General features: G+C 48.3%; 1 protein-coding gene across 7 annotated transcripts in view; it reads right to left on the reverse strand.

The window, feature by feature from the left end:
- Nucleotides 1-14,413, reverse strand: part of LOC105074525 (zinc finger protein 792-like) — a 39,186-nt gene extending 24,773 nt beyond the window's left edge. For 2 of the 7 annotated variants that reach the window (XM_074370900.1, XM_074370906.1), the window contains exon 1: nucleotides 12,007-12,136. Coding sequence is in view for 4 of the 7 variants with exons in the window: in XM_074370902.1 (XP_074227003.1) it covers nucleotides 3,878-5,952; nucleotides 12,007-12,133; nucleotides 14,040-14,072 (2,235 nt within the window). In the remaining 3 variants the exon portion in view is untranslated. Of the gene's footprint in view, nucleotides 1-1,817; nucleotides 11,820-12,006; nucleotides 12,137-14,039 lie in introns of those variants that run through there. The other 5 variants (XM_074370902.1, XM_074370905.1, XM_074370904.1 and 2 more) reach the window with 5 other exon arrangements.
- Nucleotides 14,414-15,698: the final 1,285 nt, after the last annotated feature.

Consider the following 15,698-nt stretch of genomic DNA (forward strand, 5'->3'; position numbering starts at 1 on the left):
CCAGAGAATGTGAAAATCCTCCCATCCTTATACTTGCTGCAGAAAAACCATATTTACAGCATGACATCCTTGTAGAATGGCTTTGCACATGGGTGAATTGCTGTACGTGGGTTGGTGTGTTCAAATATGTTCCTATTAATATTGTTTTTCTTAGCACAAGAAAATCCTACTTTACCAATCTGCACTCCATTACTTCCTCCATTAACCATGTATCTTGGAAACCCAACTGCTGAGGAGTTTGGCTCTGACTTCCTCCTTCTAAGGCCAGGGGCCAGGAGGCGCCCAACTGGCAGGACCTGGGGGGGATCCAGTGCCCCTGCATTGCAGACCACCACGACCGTGCTGTGTCCTCAAGGGCCGCCCAGGACAAGAATGACCAGGAACTCTGGGCAGGGCATTGTCTTTGCGATGAGTGGTAGAAGCAAGGACATAAAACACCTGGACAAGGCACGGAACCCTCTGTCTCCTGGGCCCCACCCCTGTTCTCCTGACCAGTTATCATCCACCTTCACCTGAACCTGCACCCCACCAGGATCGCCCCTTCCTCGCTGTCCCCTGACGTACCACCTCAGATCAGATGTGTCCTAACAGCTTGGGGCAAGTAGGCCTCAGAGGAGAAAATCTCACCAGTTTCCCTTGGGAACCTTACCCTGTGGCAGCCTGGAGGCCCTTCCACCTGAGTTTCCTGGGCCTGAGTCCTCCTGAGACACCTCACCAGGGACACAGAGGCCCACAGTGTCACCCTCACCCAATGGGTGTGTCTAGAAAAGCAGCCACAAGTGATGGTGAAGTCCATGAAGGGGAAATACTAGTGGGAAACCATCAGTCAATAATCACAAAAAAAGAAAGATGAAAAGAACTTTGAAGAGTGTTCAGAGGATGAGAATCCCTTACAAGGAATCAGATGAGGCCAGAGGGAATATGGCTGTGCAGGGGATCTTCCCAGCCCCCCACTTCATTCCCACTCTCCTCCCACTGCCCCTCTGGGGAGGCTGCATATCGGCTCCAGCACCAGATGGCTACTGAGATGAGGCCACTAAGGGATTCTACTGCCCCTCCCAGGGTGTGCAGGGAGGTCCCTCCCCTCTGGCTGGTCAGGATTCTCTCTTCAGCATGAGGCCGCTGGCATCTCCAGCCACCTCCCAGTCCGGAAACCTGTTGTCTGCCTGGCCTTTTCAACTCTCCTGCTGCACAGGCTAAGTTCAGTTTTCACGAAACACCCAGGGGACCCCAAGGAGAATTTCTCAGCTCCTTCTCTGAGTACATCCCACTTTCACGGTGGGAGAATTTGTACCTTGGAAATAGGCAAAACCTACAAAGTGCAGCTAAATTTATTGCTTTACTGAGTGCTGGGACTTAAATGATGGAAACAGCAAAAACATATTGAAAAAAATTGGGAAATGATATGATCAAAAATTGTACAATAGATGTCTACGTGGTAAACAGCACATTATACAAACGTTCAAGGTCACAAATCTCTAGGGAAGTATAATGAAAACCAGAGAGATAGCACTACTCATTGACTCAAAGGGCTGACATTCGGGATTGCCACAGGGAGCTGGGGTGTAGCTCACCGGCAGAACACACGTTCAGCATATATGAGGTCCAATTCCCAGTATCTCCACTTAAAAAAAAAAAACCGCTTATCATGGACTTTGAGGAACTGGAACTCTCCCACAGTGCTGATGGGAACACAAAAGGGAACCGTTCTTTTCGATCAGTTTCTCACTCTCAAAAGGAGTTAAACATTCACCTGCCCCATGACTCACACATTCCACGGAATTATCAACGAAACATAAAGGAATCATACATCCATATAAAGAACTGACACAAATGTTTGTAGCAGCTTTATTTTCCATAGTGAGAACCCAGCAAAATAACACTCAGAAAACACCCAGAAAAAAGATGAATGCATAAACGCCCAGTGATACACTCAAGGAATACTACTCAACAGAAAATAGCTAAGTCACTCATATACATCGCTGATGAATCTCAAGTAACTAGGCAACAACGGAAATAGGAAGAAAAAAAGAGTAAACACTTTATGATTCCAATCAGATAAATTCACGAAAATGCAGAGGTATTTACTGCAAGGGAAAGGAAACCAAATAATACTTGGAGAGGTGAGAAGGGCAAGGAGACACTAGAATAGGACATCAGCTAAACGTACCGCAACAAACATGGGCATGACCAGGACTGTGGTGGTTTCAGAGGCTCATTCCTAGGTGAAAACTTATTAACTTGTATATTTCAAATATATGCAGCTTAGTACACGTACATTATACCTTGATAAAGCTTTAAAAATTGACTCAAGATGAAAAATTGGTATGTCCCACTCTTTGAAAAACAGGTTTGGCAACCCTGTATTGAATCCACCAACTCTCTCCGACTGCCCGCTGGGGGTCACTCGGAGCTCAGTCGCAGCAAATCCAGGGAGCAATGACGTACACTTCTACTGGAGGCAACACAAAGGCGGCCTGGGTCACAACAGCCACAGCCTCCTTCTCCTTTTTGTCTTGCCTCTGCAGTGAGGGCCTTGAGGTCAGATTCACTAGCCCCCACAGAACCCAAAACAAAACCTTCCACATATATTGCATGACAGTGACTCCAGCTACGCACGATAAACACACCTGGAGGTCCCAACATTTGTGTACAAACCGATCCTGCATGCTCAATGTCACAGGAACATCTGGGTGCGTTCTTAGAAGAGGCACATTCCATCTAGTTGGCTGCAGCCTCCTCCACTCCCTCTTCGACCAGTTTCTGCACTGATTATGGTTTCCACTGGACCCAGGGGTCTTACAACTAGCACCATTACCTCTAAGAATTGTGCACACCAGGAAGCATCAGGTTCCTTGTAGACTGGGGGAGCACAGGTCCATCAAAAGTCTCCGAACACCCCGTAATCTCTAATTTGACGAAAGGAAAAAACTCATGCCACTCTCAGAAGCACCTGGAGTGAGAGTCAACCCAGCCCTATGGCCCCCCAGTTTCCCCAGTGTCCTTACACTGAACAAGGAAAATGCACATTCCCTGTACATTCATGCCTTTCTCTACTGAGAAGTCCCCAACATTGAGAAAGATTTGTCTGCTAAGACATTTCCCACATTCAGTGCACTCTTAAGGCCTTTCTCCTGTGTGACTTCTCTGACGATAACTGACGGTGGAACTACCGGTAAAAGACTTCCCAGTCAGTGCATCTGAAAGGCCTTTCTGCTGTGAGCCCTCTGGTGATAACGGAGGCTGGAGACAGCGGTAAAGGATTTCCCACATTCACTGCACTTAGGTCCTTCTCCAGTGTGAGCTTTCTGATGACCACGTAGGAGGTAATTTAAGGGAAAAGATTTCCCACATTCAGTGCATTTGTAAGGCCTTTCTCCAGTGTGAGGCCTCCGACGGTACTGGAAGGTGTAACTAAAGGTAAAGATTTTCCACATTCACTGCAGTTAAAAGGTTTTTCTCCCGTGTGAACATTGTAGAGTTCACTAAGCCTACACTTACTATGCTAAGATTTCCCACACTCACTACACACATAAGGTCTTTCTCTCTTGTCAACCCACTGGTGTTTTCTCAAACTGCTTCTTTGGATAAAGGATTTCCCACATTCACTACATGCATAAGGCCTTTCTCCAGAATGACGACTATAATTTCAACACAGAGCATCACTAGACATAAAAAATTTCCCACAGTCACTGCATTCATTAGGCCTTTCTCCAGAGTGAACTGTGTGATAACAGAGATTGGATCTAGTGGTAAAAGACTTCCCACAATGCCTAAACTTATAAGGTCTTTTTCCTGTGTGAGGTCACTAATGATATGTGACAGAAACCGGAGACATGAAAGATTTCCCACAGTCACTGCACTCAGTAGGCCTTTCTCAAGAGTGAACTTTTAGGTGATTATGGAGGTTAACAAGACTGGTATAAGATTTCCCACAGTAACTGCATTTAAAAGGCGTTCCTCCTCTGTGAGATTTCTGATGATATCTTAAGCCATGCCAAGAGATATAAGATTTCCCACAGTCACTGCACTCATAAGGCCGTTCTCCAGAATGAACTCTCTGATGACAACGGAGGAAGTAGTTAGTCTTAAAGGCTTTCCCACAGTCAACGCACTCATAAGGCTTTTCTCCTGTGTGACATTTCTGATGATATGTGAAAGAAGACTTAGACCTAAAACATTTCCCACAGTCACTGCACTCATAAGGCCTTTCTCCAGAATGAATTCTCAGATGGTAACGGAGGGCGAAGTTACTGGTCAAAGATTTCCCGCACTCACTGCACCTTTTAGAAGACCTCTTTCCAGAATGAACTTCCTGACGGGAACAAAATCTGGATTTAAAGAGAAAAGGCTTCCCACAGTCACTGTACTCAGAAGGCTTTCCTCCTCTGTGAGATTTCTGATGGTATCTTAAGGCAGACCTAGAGGAAAAAGATTTCCCACAGTCACTGCACTCATAAGGCCGTTCTCCAGAATGAACTCTCTGATGACAACGGAGGAAGTAGTTAGTCTTAAAGGCTTTCCCACAGTCACTGCACTCATAAGGCCTTTCTCCAGTGTGAGATTTCCGATGATATGTGAAAGAGGACCTAGACGAAAAAGATTTCCAACAGTCAACGCACTCATAAGGCTTTTCTCCAGAATGACTTCTCTGATGGTAACGGAGGTTGGAACTAAAAGTAAAAGCCTTCCCACATTCACTGCACTTATACGGCTTTTCTCCTGTGTGAGATCTCTGATGACGTGTGAGGGCAGCCTTAGATGTAAAAGATTTCCCACAGTACCTGCACTCAGAAAGCCTTTCTCCAGAGTGAACTCGTAGATGACAACGGAGGTTAAAACGAGTGGTGTAAGATTTTCCGCAATGACTGCACTTATAAGGCTGTTCTCCTGTGTGAGATCTCTGATGATAAATGAAGGAAGACTTCAAGTTGAAACATTTCCCACAGTCACTACACTCATGAGGCCGTTCTCCAGAATGAACTCTCTGATGACGACGGAGGAAGGAGTTAGTGGTAAAGGCTTTCCCACAGTCACTGCACTCATACGGCTTTTCTCCTGTGTGAGATCTCTGATGATAAATGAGGGCAGACCTACAGCTAAAAGATTTCACACAGTCATTACACTTATAAAACCCTTCTCCAGAGAAAACTCTCTCACGTGGAATCAACTCAGACCTATCGGAAAAAGACCCTGAACAGTCACTGCACACGGAGCTGCTTGCACCATTGTGCAATTTCTGGGGATAAATGAAGTCAGACTTGTGGCTCAGGGATTTCCCACATTTGCTGCACTTGTCCTGTCTTGAACCAGTACACATTTTTCCATGTTGACTGAAGGTTGAGTTTTGCCTAAACGTTTTGCCACATTGGTTAAACACATGAAGCGTTTCTCCAGAGTGGATTCTATGGTGCATAACAAATGAGACTTTGTACCTAAATGTTTTGCCACACTCACTGCACACAAAGCGTGGTCTTTCAGTGTCGACACCCTGGTCCTGAACAAGTGTGTGTTCAGGGCCGAGGGCTTTGTCGCATTCTCCTGAAATGGGACGACTTCTGCTTTGTAAAGCTGTGGCTGTATTTGGCTTCTCCACAGTAGGTGTGGCCTGTTGCTGCAGAGGTCTGGCATTGGCCACGATTTTCCCGGAAGTAAAAGGATCATGTGACACGTGCAATCTGTGGCTCTTGAGAAACGAAGCCCCTTGCACACTGCTTTCCAAAGGTATATAGAATTGTGTTGCACACGCCCCACACCTCAACAGTTTCTGGCTGTGTCCTGTTCCTTGCTGCTCAGCCACCTGGAAAATGTCTCTCAAAACAGGACCACACATCTCACAGGGGTGGGTCTTCTGGGAAGACGAAGCGGCCTCAGGAGACCCAGCCTGGGTCACCGCTTCGGGAACAGTCTCTTCACAGGATGTCTCATCACCCCCAGCTCCACAGCAGCAACCTGAATGCAAAGTGACAATCGTGAAGGACACGTAGACTTCATGGGTGTGGGGGAGGGGGGCCGAGCTCACCACAAATGTGTGACAGTCTCACGTAAGAATGAGGGTTTTCACGCAGATGGGATGCTTTTCAAGACTAGGGAACTGGAATTGAGTTTGAGCAGCAGCTGCTGTGCATTACTGGGCCCCTAGAGTCTGACAATGGTGGAGACCTTACCCCGGGAAGGACACAGAAACAGGCTGTGACACAAGGATGCGCAGAGTCTAGTACTCACTTCTCCGACCACAGCTTCCTGTGGGGCCTTTTCCACTGCTGATCTGAACCTCAGCAGAAGGGTGGGATCAAGGCCATGAAAGCACAATCACAACACATGCAATGGCACCAAAACCCTGCATGAACAAAGACACAGGCCAGCTGTATTCATAACACAGCCCTGATGCTACACTGTCCCCAGCTGCCATTTACCAGGATCAGGCCCCTCCGAGACCACCTGCCCATGGCTGCAGTCATGTTCATACCACGATGCACAGAGGACCCTTCTCTCTAAGTCCTATCTGCAACCACCTGGGACATGCAGGACACAAGCAGTGAAGGAAAAACGGGACAAGCGAATGGCCACTGCTGTCCCACAGCAACGCAGCACACAGCAGCCCCGAGAAGGGCACAAGGTGAGTGACCTCACCAAATAGCAGAAAAGGAGACACCATCCTTCACCAGTGACAAAAACAATTCCACGGCTGCCCAGGAAGGAAATCGCTTAGCCTTACAAGGCTCAAGAGTCAAATTAAGAGCTGACTACAACACACTGGAGCATAAAGAAAGGAACCAGCACACAGAAAGGATGGCTGGAGACACTGTGTTAGCACAGACATCTGGAGAACACTAGGAAATAACGGCTGGGCTGTCACTGGGCTTACTATGTCAGCCACAAGGGGGAGCCACTGCAGCCCTGGTGGCCTGCTCTGCAGGAGACGCCAGCTGCCTGCTCCACAGAGGACACTGGAGCTTGCGCCAGCCAGCTACCCAACAGCCACGGCAACAGCACATGCCCTGGAGTGTCCGAAGCTACAGGGCCACACCTCGGTGAGAGCTGCCGTTGTGGCAATCTAGGATCAGGGCTGCCACCCCCTTCCAACCCTGTGCACATCCTGGAGCCAAAGTGCTGCACCTACTCTGTGGCTGCTGGCATTCCAGAACCTGCCGCCACTCTGTAGCCACCGCTACATCTCGTACTACTGTGTCTCAGGGCCAGAAGACCACTTCGCTACAGAGTCGCCAGCTCTACCGCCCCCTAGCCACTGTGTTCAGGTGTGCGGCCACACACAGACCCCGGGGCTGCTCCCTGCGTGGCCACATCTCACAATCCAAAGGCAAGGCTGCTCAAGACTAGGCAACGACCCACACCCCAGAACTGCTGTCACCCCACAGGTGCCCGCCTGTCAGACACCAGGGCCAGCACAACCAACAGGGAGCCCAAGAGCCAACTGGGCACCAACATGGATGGATCCCTTTGGCCAGAAGCTCCTCCGTCCATGGGAGAATGAGTTCGCGAGTTCCCCAGCAGCCTTCCCCACCGCTGTGGACACGCTCAGCCTCGCTGACTGAGAACTCCTGATACCTTCACCGGGGGTGACTTCAGGTGAAGCTGCTGCACTGACACCAACACACCTGGCTCTTCCCCAGAGTCACAGTGGCCACAGACGATCAAGCTGGCACCGCTGCACCCACCACAGGTGGGGTCTTTCCCCACCAACACGGTAACACCCAGTCTGCAGGAAACAGGCTGCACCAACAAATCAGCACACATTGGCGCAAGGCTACAGAAAACCACCACCGCCCAAAATCAAGGAAACGTGAAACCAATACAGAATACCATAATTTAGCTGAAATCACACCCAAGGAAATGGAGATCTACCAAGTATCAAAGAATTCAACGTAAATGTTTGAACAAAGTTCAGCGAGCAACAACATAACCCAGAGAGACAATTCAACAAAATAAGGTAAACAATACACACACACACAACTTGTTCAACACACAGATAGAAATAATACAGAACTAAACGGACTGACTCAGTGTGCACTGGGTACACCATGCAGAGCAGAGTGAGCACTATGCTCACCTAAGCGCTCACCTGCAGGTGCCTGCACTCACTCACCTCACGAATACTGGCTGCGAGGAACAGCAGGATGCAGGAATCACCCCATAATTTCAACCAGTGCTCCTGAGTTTCTGGCGTACCTGATCCCTAACAGGGCACTCAGATAGGAACAGGTGGGAAATGAATCACTGATGGGATTCTTAATGGGATACAACAGGCCGCTAAGATACATCAACATAAGAAGAAATGCAGTGGGGAGGTGGGGATGGTGTATCCCAGTGGGTACAGCATGGGCTTAACATGCACCATGTCCTGGTTGGTTCAAGCCCCAGTATTTCCACTATCAATCAATCAATTGATCAATGAATCAAGCAATCTAATTACCACGACCCCCCCCCCAAAAAAAGAGAAAATAAACACCTTTATATCTCAAAGAACTGTTGAAAGAACAAACTAAACCCAAAATTACCAGAAGAAAGGCAGTAAGAATTCTCAGGGCAGAAATAAATGAAAGAGACTACAAGACAAAAGACAAGGAGTTCACTTTTGAAAAGTTAAACAAAATTGACAAATCTTTACGTCCACAAAGAAAAAACACTCAGATAAAATCAGAAATCAAAGAGACATTACAACTATTAACACAGAAACACAAAGGAGTATAAAAGACTACTATGATGAGTTAAATACCAACAAATTGCATAACCCAGAAGAAATGGATACAATCCTACAAACCATTTAACCGAGACTGAATTGTGAAACTGAAAAAACAAACAGACCTAACCAGTAAGGAGATGGAATCAATTATCAAACATCTGCCAACAACCAACAGCCCAGGACCAGACAAATTCGCTGGTCAAGTCCATCAAATATTTCAGAAGAATTAGCCCCATCCTCCACAAATTTCCAAACATTGAAGAGGATGAACCTCTTCCAAACTCATTTTATGAGCTCAGCATTACCCTGCTACCAAACCTACACAAGGACACTACAAAAAAGCTGCAACCCAACATTCATGATCAACACATAAGCAGAAATATTCAGTAAAATACCACAGAACCAAATTCAGCAGCGCAAGAAAACATACACCCGGAACAACTGGAGTCACCCCTGCGATGTAAGGATGCCTCAAGGTACACAGATCAATGCGATACATGCGATACACCTCTTGAGCAGAATGGAGAATAAAAAGCATATGATCTTTGCAATTGATGCAGAAAAAGCATTCCAAAAACTTCGGCACACTTTTATAGTAAAAACTCTCAACAAACTAAGTACAGGAGAAGCGTACTTCACCATGACACACGCCATATATGACAGGTCACAGCCTAGTCCATATTCATAGTAAAAGCTAAAAGTTTTCCCTCTCCAATCTGGAATGACACAAGGATGGACTCTCTCATCACTTCCGTTCAACTACAGGAGTCTACCCAGACCAATTGGGCAACAAAAAGAAGTAAGTGGCCTCTAAATCTGAAAGGAAGAAGCAAAGTCTTCTCTACAGATGACACTTAAGGACTCTCCCACAGAACTGGTAAGAGTGCATAAACAAAATCAGAAAGTTGGAGGATACAAAATTAACATACAAAAATCACTTGAACTGCAGCCCAGTAACAATAGACTATCTGAAAAACAAACAAAAAAAAGAGTGACAGTTTCGAAAGGAAGAAACAACTGCAGTTAACAGCATCAACACCAATACATACTTAGGAAGGAAATTAACCAAGGAGCAGAAAAATGTGTATGTGAAAAAGTGTTTAGTCACTGATAAAGGACATTAAAGGTGGAAATAAATGGGAAAATGCCCAGTGTCCAGGGATTGGAAGAGTTAATATTGTGAAAATGGCCGTAATACCCAAAGTCCTCTAGTTTGTATGCAACTCCTACTGAAATTCCAACACTATTTTTCCCAGAAATAGAGAAAAACTACCTGTGCAGACAACCACAAAAGAGCCTGAACAGCCAATGCAATCCTGAGAAGATCAGAGAGAAAAGCATCTCAGTCCTACCCTCGAATCATATTACAAAATGACGGTAATCAAAACAGTATGGTACTGGCATAAAAACGGACAGGCCAGAGAACAGAAGAGACAGCCCAGAACAAGCCCAGGCATCCGCAGGCAGCTGGCCTTCGGTAAGGGCACAAACCGCACACAGGAGCAAAAGCACAGTCTCTTCCGTGAACACTGCTGGGAAAACTGCATATCCACATCAAACGTATGAAACTGGATTCCCATATTCCAGGACTCATGAAAACGAACTCAACAAGGATTAGACACCTCAATGGAAGAGCTGAAACCGTAAACTCCTAGAAAAACATACACAAGAGGGCTCCGTGACACTATCCTTGGTAATCAATTTCAAACTTTGGCACCAAGGAGGGAAGGTATAACTCAGTGGTTAGACTACATACTTAGCATGCACAAGGTTCTGACTTCAATCCCCAGAACCTCCATTTCCATAAATAAGTAAACCTAAATACCTCTGCCCCTCACCCCAGAAAAACATACAAAATATGGCACCAAAAGCACAGGCACCGAAAGCAAAAGCAAACACGTGGGACTACATCAAATTAAAAGGTTGCTGAACAGCAAAAGAAAAATTCAACACAGTGAAAGAGATACAAATGGTTAACCGGTGCTCACAATCACTAATCCTCAGCGGAAATGTAGATCAAAACCATGAACTGTCACCTCAGGCCTGTTAGAATGACTTAGCCAAAAGACAACAGGAAACATGTTGGCGAGGATGTGGAGACAAAAGAGAGCCTTCGAACATTGTTGCTAAAAATGCAAATTAGTGCAGTCACTGTGGAAAGTATTACAGTTATTCCTCAATAACTCTAGGTATATATGAACTAAATCAGTATCTCCATTTTTATTGCAGCATTATCTGCACAGACAAGAGATGGAAACCTTCTAAGGCGTCTATTAGTGGATGAAGTGACCATGAAAATGTGGTATACACACATGCAAATATACGTGAAGAAATATTCAGCCGTGAAAACAAAGAACCCTGTCACTAGCAACAACATAAATAAACCTGGAGGACATTATGCTAAGTCAAAGAAGCCACTCAGACAAAGACACATAAGTATGCTATTACTTATAAGGAGAATCTTCAGAAAACAAAAATAAAGTGAACTCAGAAACAGAAAGAGAAGGCCAGAGGCTGATGACTAGGTAAACTGGGAGATGCTGGTCAAAGGATATACTATCATTTACAAGACCAGAAAGTTCTGAACATCTAATGCACAGTATGGTGACTGTAGTTATTAACACTGCATTGTCAAGCTGCAATTTGCTAAGAAAGTACATCTTAAATGTTCTCACCAAAAGAAAAAGAAAGAACAAATAAATTAAGTTAGCTCACACGTTAACTCCACAGCGATAATTATTTTAAAATAGCTATGGATATCATCCTGTTACATACTTTAAATATATAGAATTTTATTTGTGCATTGTACCACAATAATGGTGGGTGGGTGGGGACAGGGAGAGAGGATGTCTAAACATCACAAAGAGAACAATACAGGAAACAGTTGAACCGTAGCTCAAAGTCCAGGTAAGTACCCACCATGACAATGGCTGCAATTCCATACACAGGACAAATCCAGGCACATGGAATTGTCAGCTCCAGTTGGGGCCACAGAAATTGCATGGATCTGGACACACTCAGGGAAAGGGGAACCAAGGTGCATCCATTAGCCTTACTGCAAGACAGCTGACCTCCAATCCTTCCCCATGAGGGTTCAGTACAGCAGGTACTAAGGCTGCAGGAGAGAGAAGAGCAGTGCAAACACCCCAGCCTTCCACCTGCCACAACTCCCCCAGAAAACTGCGGAAGCAAGCACTGCCTGCAGCACATTTGAGGACAGAGCACCACCTTCACAAAGGGGAGTGAGGCAGGACACAGAGCCTATGCCACTGGGGAGGGGGAAGCGGAGGGGACGGTCTCACCCAGTGAGGATACAAGTGCATAGTTCTTCAGCATCACATCGAGGTACAGGCGTCTCTGAGCCTCATCAAGGAGCCTCCATTCCTTCCCGGAGAAGCGCACGGCAACATCCAGAAAGCTCACACCACCCTGTCATGAAGGGGACAGACGAAATCTTGAACGTTCTCCCTCTGACAACCCACAATCCACCTCCCCACACATCTATGCCATTCCCACCCTCCACCGGACCTCCCACCTGACACAGGATGCCAGGCCCTGGTGCCACTGATGCCCACAGTCTCCTCACTGCCCGTTAATCAGTGTTCAGTCCTCAGCAACAACAGACAGGGGCACACACATGCCATCTCAGCTCTGGGCCTGGCCTGAACGGCCCCAGCCCTCCTGCCAAGCAATTCCTCTTGGATCTCCCAAATCACGCCTGAAAGACACAAGCTCGCGCTTCACCCTTAAGTCTTCAACACCAGGGTCCAGGAGCCATCAGCTCACACCTCCTCTCCACGTGCACATCACAGTGTAGACTGCACCTCTCTCGCATCTTCAGAACCTACCCTTGCACTCCCACAGCCCTGCACACTTCCTGCTCCACGCCACAGGAGTCTCCCGGGACACACCCATGTGCTTGGCACAAGGCCTGCACAGAATGCTTGAAAAATTCAACTACGATTCAGCACAACCATGGTCCTCTAATGCACCGAATGCCAGGGAAAGCGTCCAACATTGCACAGAAGACCTCCCCAGCTGCCTCTAATCCTTGCTTCACTATTAGCCACCGGGAACCAAGAGTCAATTTCATACTCCCATGATCCTGCTGCGTTTCTGTACCGCCAGGCTATCCCTTCAGCAGCCACAACGCTCCTCTCTCCACTCAACCTTTGTGGAAACCCCAGCCCTGAAGATCTCCCTACCAGGAACAGTGACGACCATATTTGCCCCAGACCTCTTCCGTCAGAACAAGACTCAAACTACCTGGACCCCATCAAACCTCACCTTAAAATTCTGGAAAGCTATACACTGCTAAATAAGCAGCACTCCCAGCCTCCCTGCCATCTTGTCTCAGTTCCCGCTACCTCTCCCCAGCCATCTTCCATCCACTCATCCCATGGAAGCCTTGGCCACCTGCCCGATCAACTCCTCTCCCACACCGTTCCCACTGCCACTTCACCTCGCTTGCATTTGCACTGCCCAGCAAACCCAACCAGGCACTCAGCGAGAGCCACTTCTTAGCACACACCCGTCTTTTCGACCTACTAATAGCATTGCCACCGTAACCTACGTTCCCCTCCTAATTGTGTTAAACAGCTTCACCCTCGTGCACATAACGGCCATCATTTTTGAAAGTCTCCATCCTCAACGACTTCCCTAGCTGTCCAGACCTGCCTGTCCAGCTACCCGCTTGTTGCCTACACTCACTCTTCTCTTGAAACATTTCAGACTCTTAAGAGCGGAAATAAACTTACAGTATTGCCAAGGAAAATTAACCTACTGCTAACGTCCCTAACGAACGGATGGGCCTTCCATCTGTCGCCTACTAGGACGAAAGACTAGGTCGTCCCTCACTACTACTTCCCTTCTCTCACCAAGAGCAACACCCCCAATTCCGAGAGGCCCTTCTCCAAAAGTGGATCCAGAATTCAACCACTTCTCACACATCCAGTGCGGTCACTCTGGTCCATCAACATTCACTACGACTCTTGCGATTAATCCTCCTGTGCTGCCTGCCTCCTCCCTTCCCCCCTGCCCCCTGCCGCCAGTCGGCTCTGGTCTCTGCAGCTAGATGGAGCCTGTTTTGGTCTGGGTTGCTGTACCCTGGACCCGACTCAGTCCGAACTCCAGCCTTTACATGTACCCTCCTCTCTGCCTGGGGGCCCGTCCCCGCGCCGTCATACCGTCCGTCAGAAACACGGCCCCACGCACGGCCGCCTCCCCGGCCTGGACCCCGGCGCCCGGGCCGCAGGCACGCGAGCAGGCGCCCCGCACTCGGGGCTCTAGTGTCCGGCGGGAGAGGGCGGTGCGGGCCCGGAGGACGCGCGTTTACCTGAGGCGGGTCCCTCAGCGCGGCCGCCGCCATCGGGGTCTGAGGGCGGAGCGGGGCCGGGAGCCGTAGGAGAGGAGAGGAGACCGGGAGCGGCGGGACAGGAGGGGTCCCGGGCGTCGGGTCCGTATCCCGGGCCTGGCGCGATGCCCACCGGGGGGCGTCACGGAGCCTCGGACGCGCCTCGGTGCAGCGGGCCAGCGTCTCCTTCGGACCTTTTCGTTCCCGGCCCGCCACGCAACAGGAGAGACGCAGAAATGAAGGCTACAGGTGTGAGGGCACCCTGGCTGGCTAGGCGGGTGCCCCCTTCCTCCCTCACTGCCCCATGAGGAGCCTCGCCCCCGACAGAGGTCGAGGGAACGGCAGCAGCGGGCCGACTCCGCCGCCGGAGCCGCCAAGCAAACTGGCCGCCGGCAGAAGAGGCCGGAAGTCCCGCCCCTGACGCATGCTCAGGCGGGGAAGGCCCGCATCCTGCTCCCGTATTGGCTCATGCCTCGTGTCTGTCTGCCTTGGCCCTACTTCCGTGTGACGTAAGTCCCGGGGCTCTGACGACCTCAGGGAAGAAAGTTCTCCAGCCTGAGGGCAGGGATGGTGGCCACGAGGTTCCCTGAGGAGTGCAGGAAAGTGATGCTCCTCCCGCGCGAGCCGCTTTGCTCCCTGTTCATGGCGAGAAGAACCGTTGTTTCAGACTCCTCGAAGCTCATCCTGCCTTCAAAGAACAAGTACTATTTTAGACGTTGGTCAGGGAATGCTGTCCGCCTTTCCAGTTCTAAGAGGACGAAGCCCGAAGCCGCTGCCGCCGCACCCCCACGCCCAGGTGTGCCCCGAGCGGAATTCAGGATGGGGCTAAGCAGGAAGAATTCTGGGCTTTGGACAATGGCCTTAGATAGCTAAGATGCATACCTAAAGGCTCATTTCAAAGACCCCAGATTCTTGCATCTTCCTCTACACACACACAAAAAAGCACTAAGCACTGAAATCATTAACTTGACTTGTCTGTGCTTTGTGATTACCAACAACCTTTTAATGTTTGAATACCTTTCTTCGTTTTTTCTTTTTCCCAGCAAGAAATCTCCTGTATACTCTGGCTCCACCCTTACCTCTATGAAGCAGATCCTCCGAGCTGAGAAGTTAACTCTAGAGCTATACTACTGAGCAAGGGCGCTAAATAAAACTTCTCTCACAAGTTTTCGGTTGTGCGGTTCTCTTTGGTCCACCATCGAAGGAAGTGGAGCATCATTCCATACAGCTATTCAGACGTGATTAAGTCCATGCATGGCTGGAAACGATGTTACTGCTCTTCAAATAGTTGTAGCCTGTAGCTTTAGGGTCACTTTTGTGAGTTTCAGTGTGATTAGTTAGGAACAATAGAAAAGATTTTATACAGGTCCTAACTGGGAAGAAAGAAGAGGGATGTGGTAACAGAGAAAACAAAATCAACTGAGTAAATTTTAAAGATGTATTTGGCTTTATTGATTGAGTCAGGAATTGAGCGGCATCCCACCTGGCAAAGTGGAGAGCTCCAAAGGGCCCCAGGAAGGGAAAGGTTTTTGAAGGGAAGACATGGAAGTCGTCACTAAAACAGATGATTTCAGGCTTAGGTAACCTACCTATGGGGGACAGATGATTACCTCATCTTCCTTAGAGGACAGAGAGGGCCCA

The sequence above is a fragment of the Camelus bactrianus genome, chromosome 9 (assembly GCF_048773025.1).
Source record: "Camelus bactrianus isolate YW-2024 breed Bactrian camel chromosome 9, ASM4877302v1, whole genome shotgun sequence".
NCBI lineage: Eukaryota > Metazoa > Chordata > Mammalia > Artiodactyla > Camelidae > Camelus > Camelus bactrianus.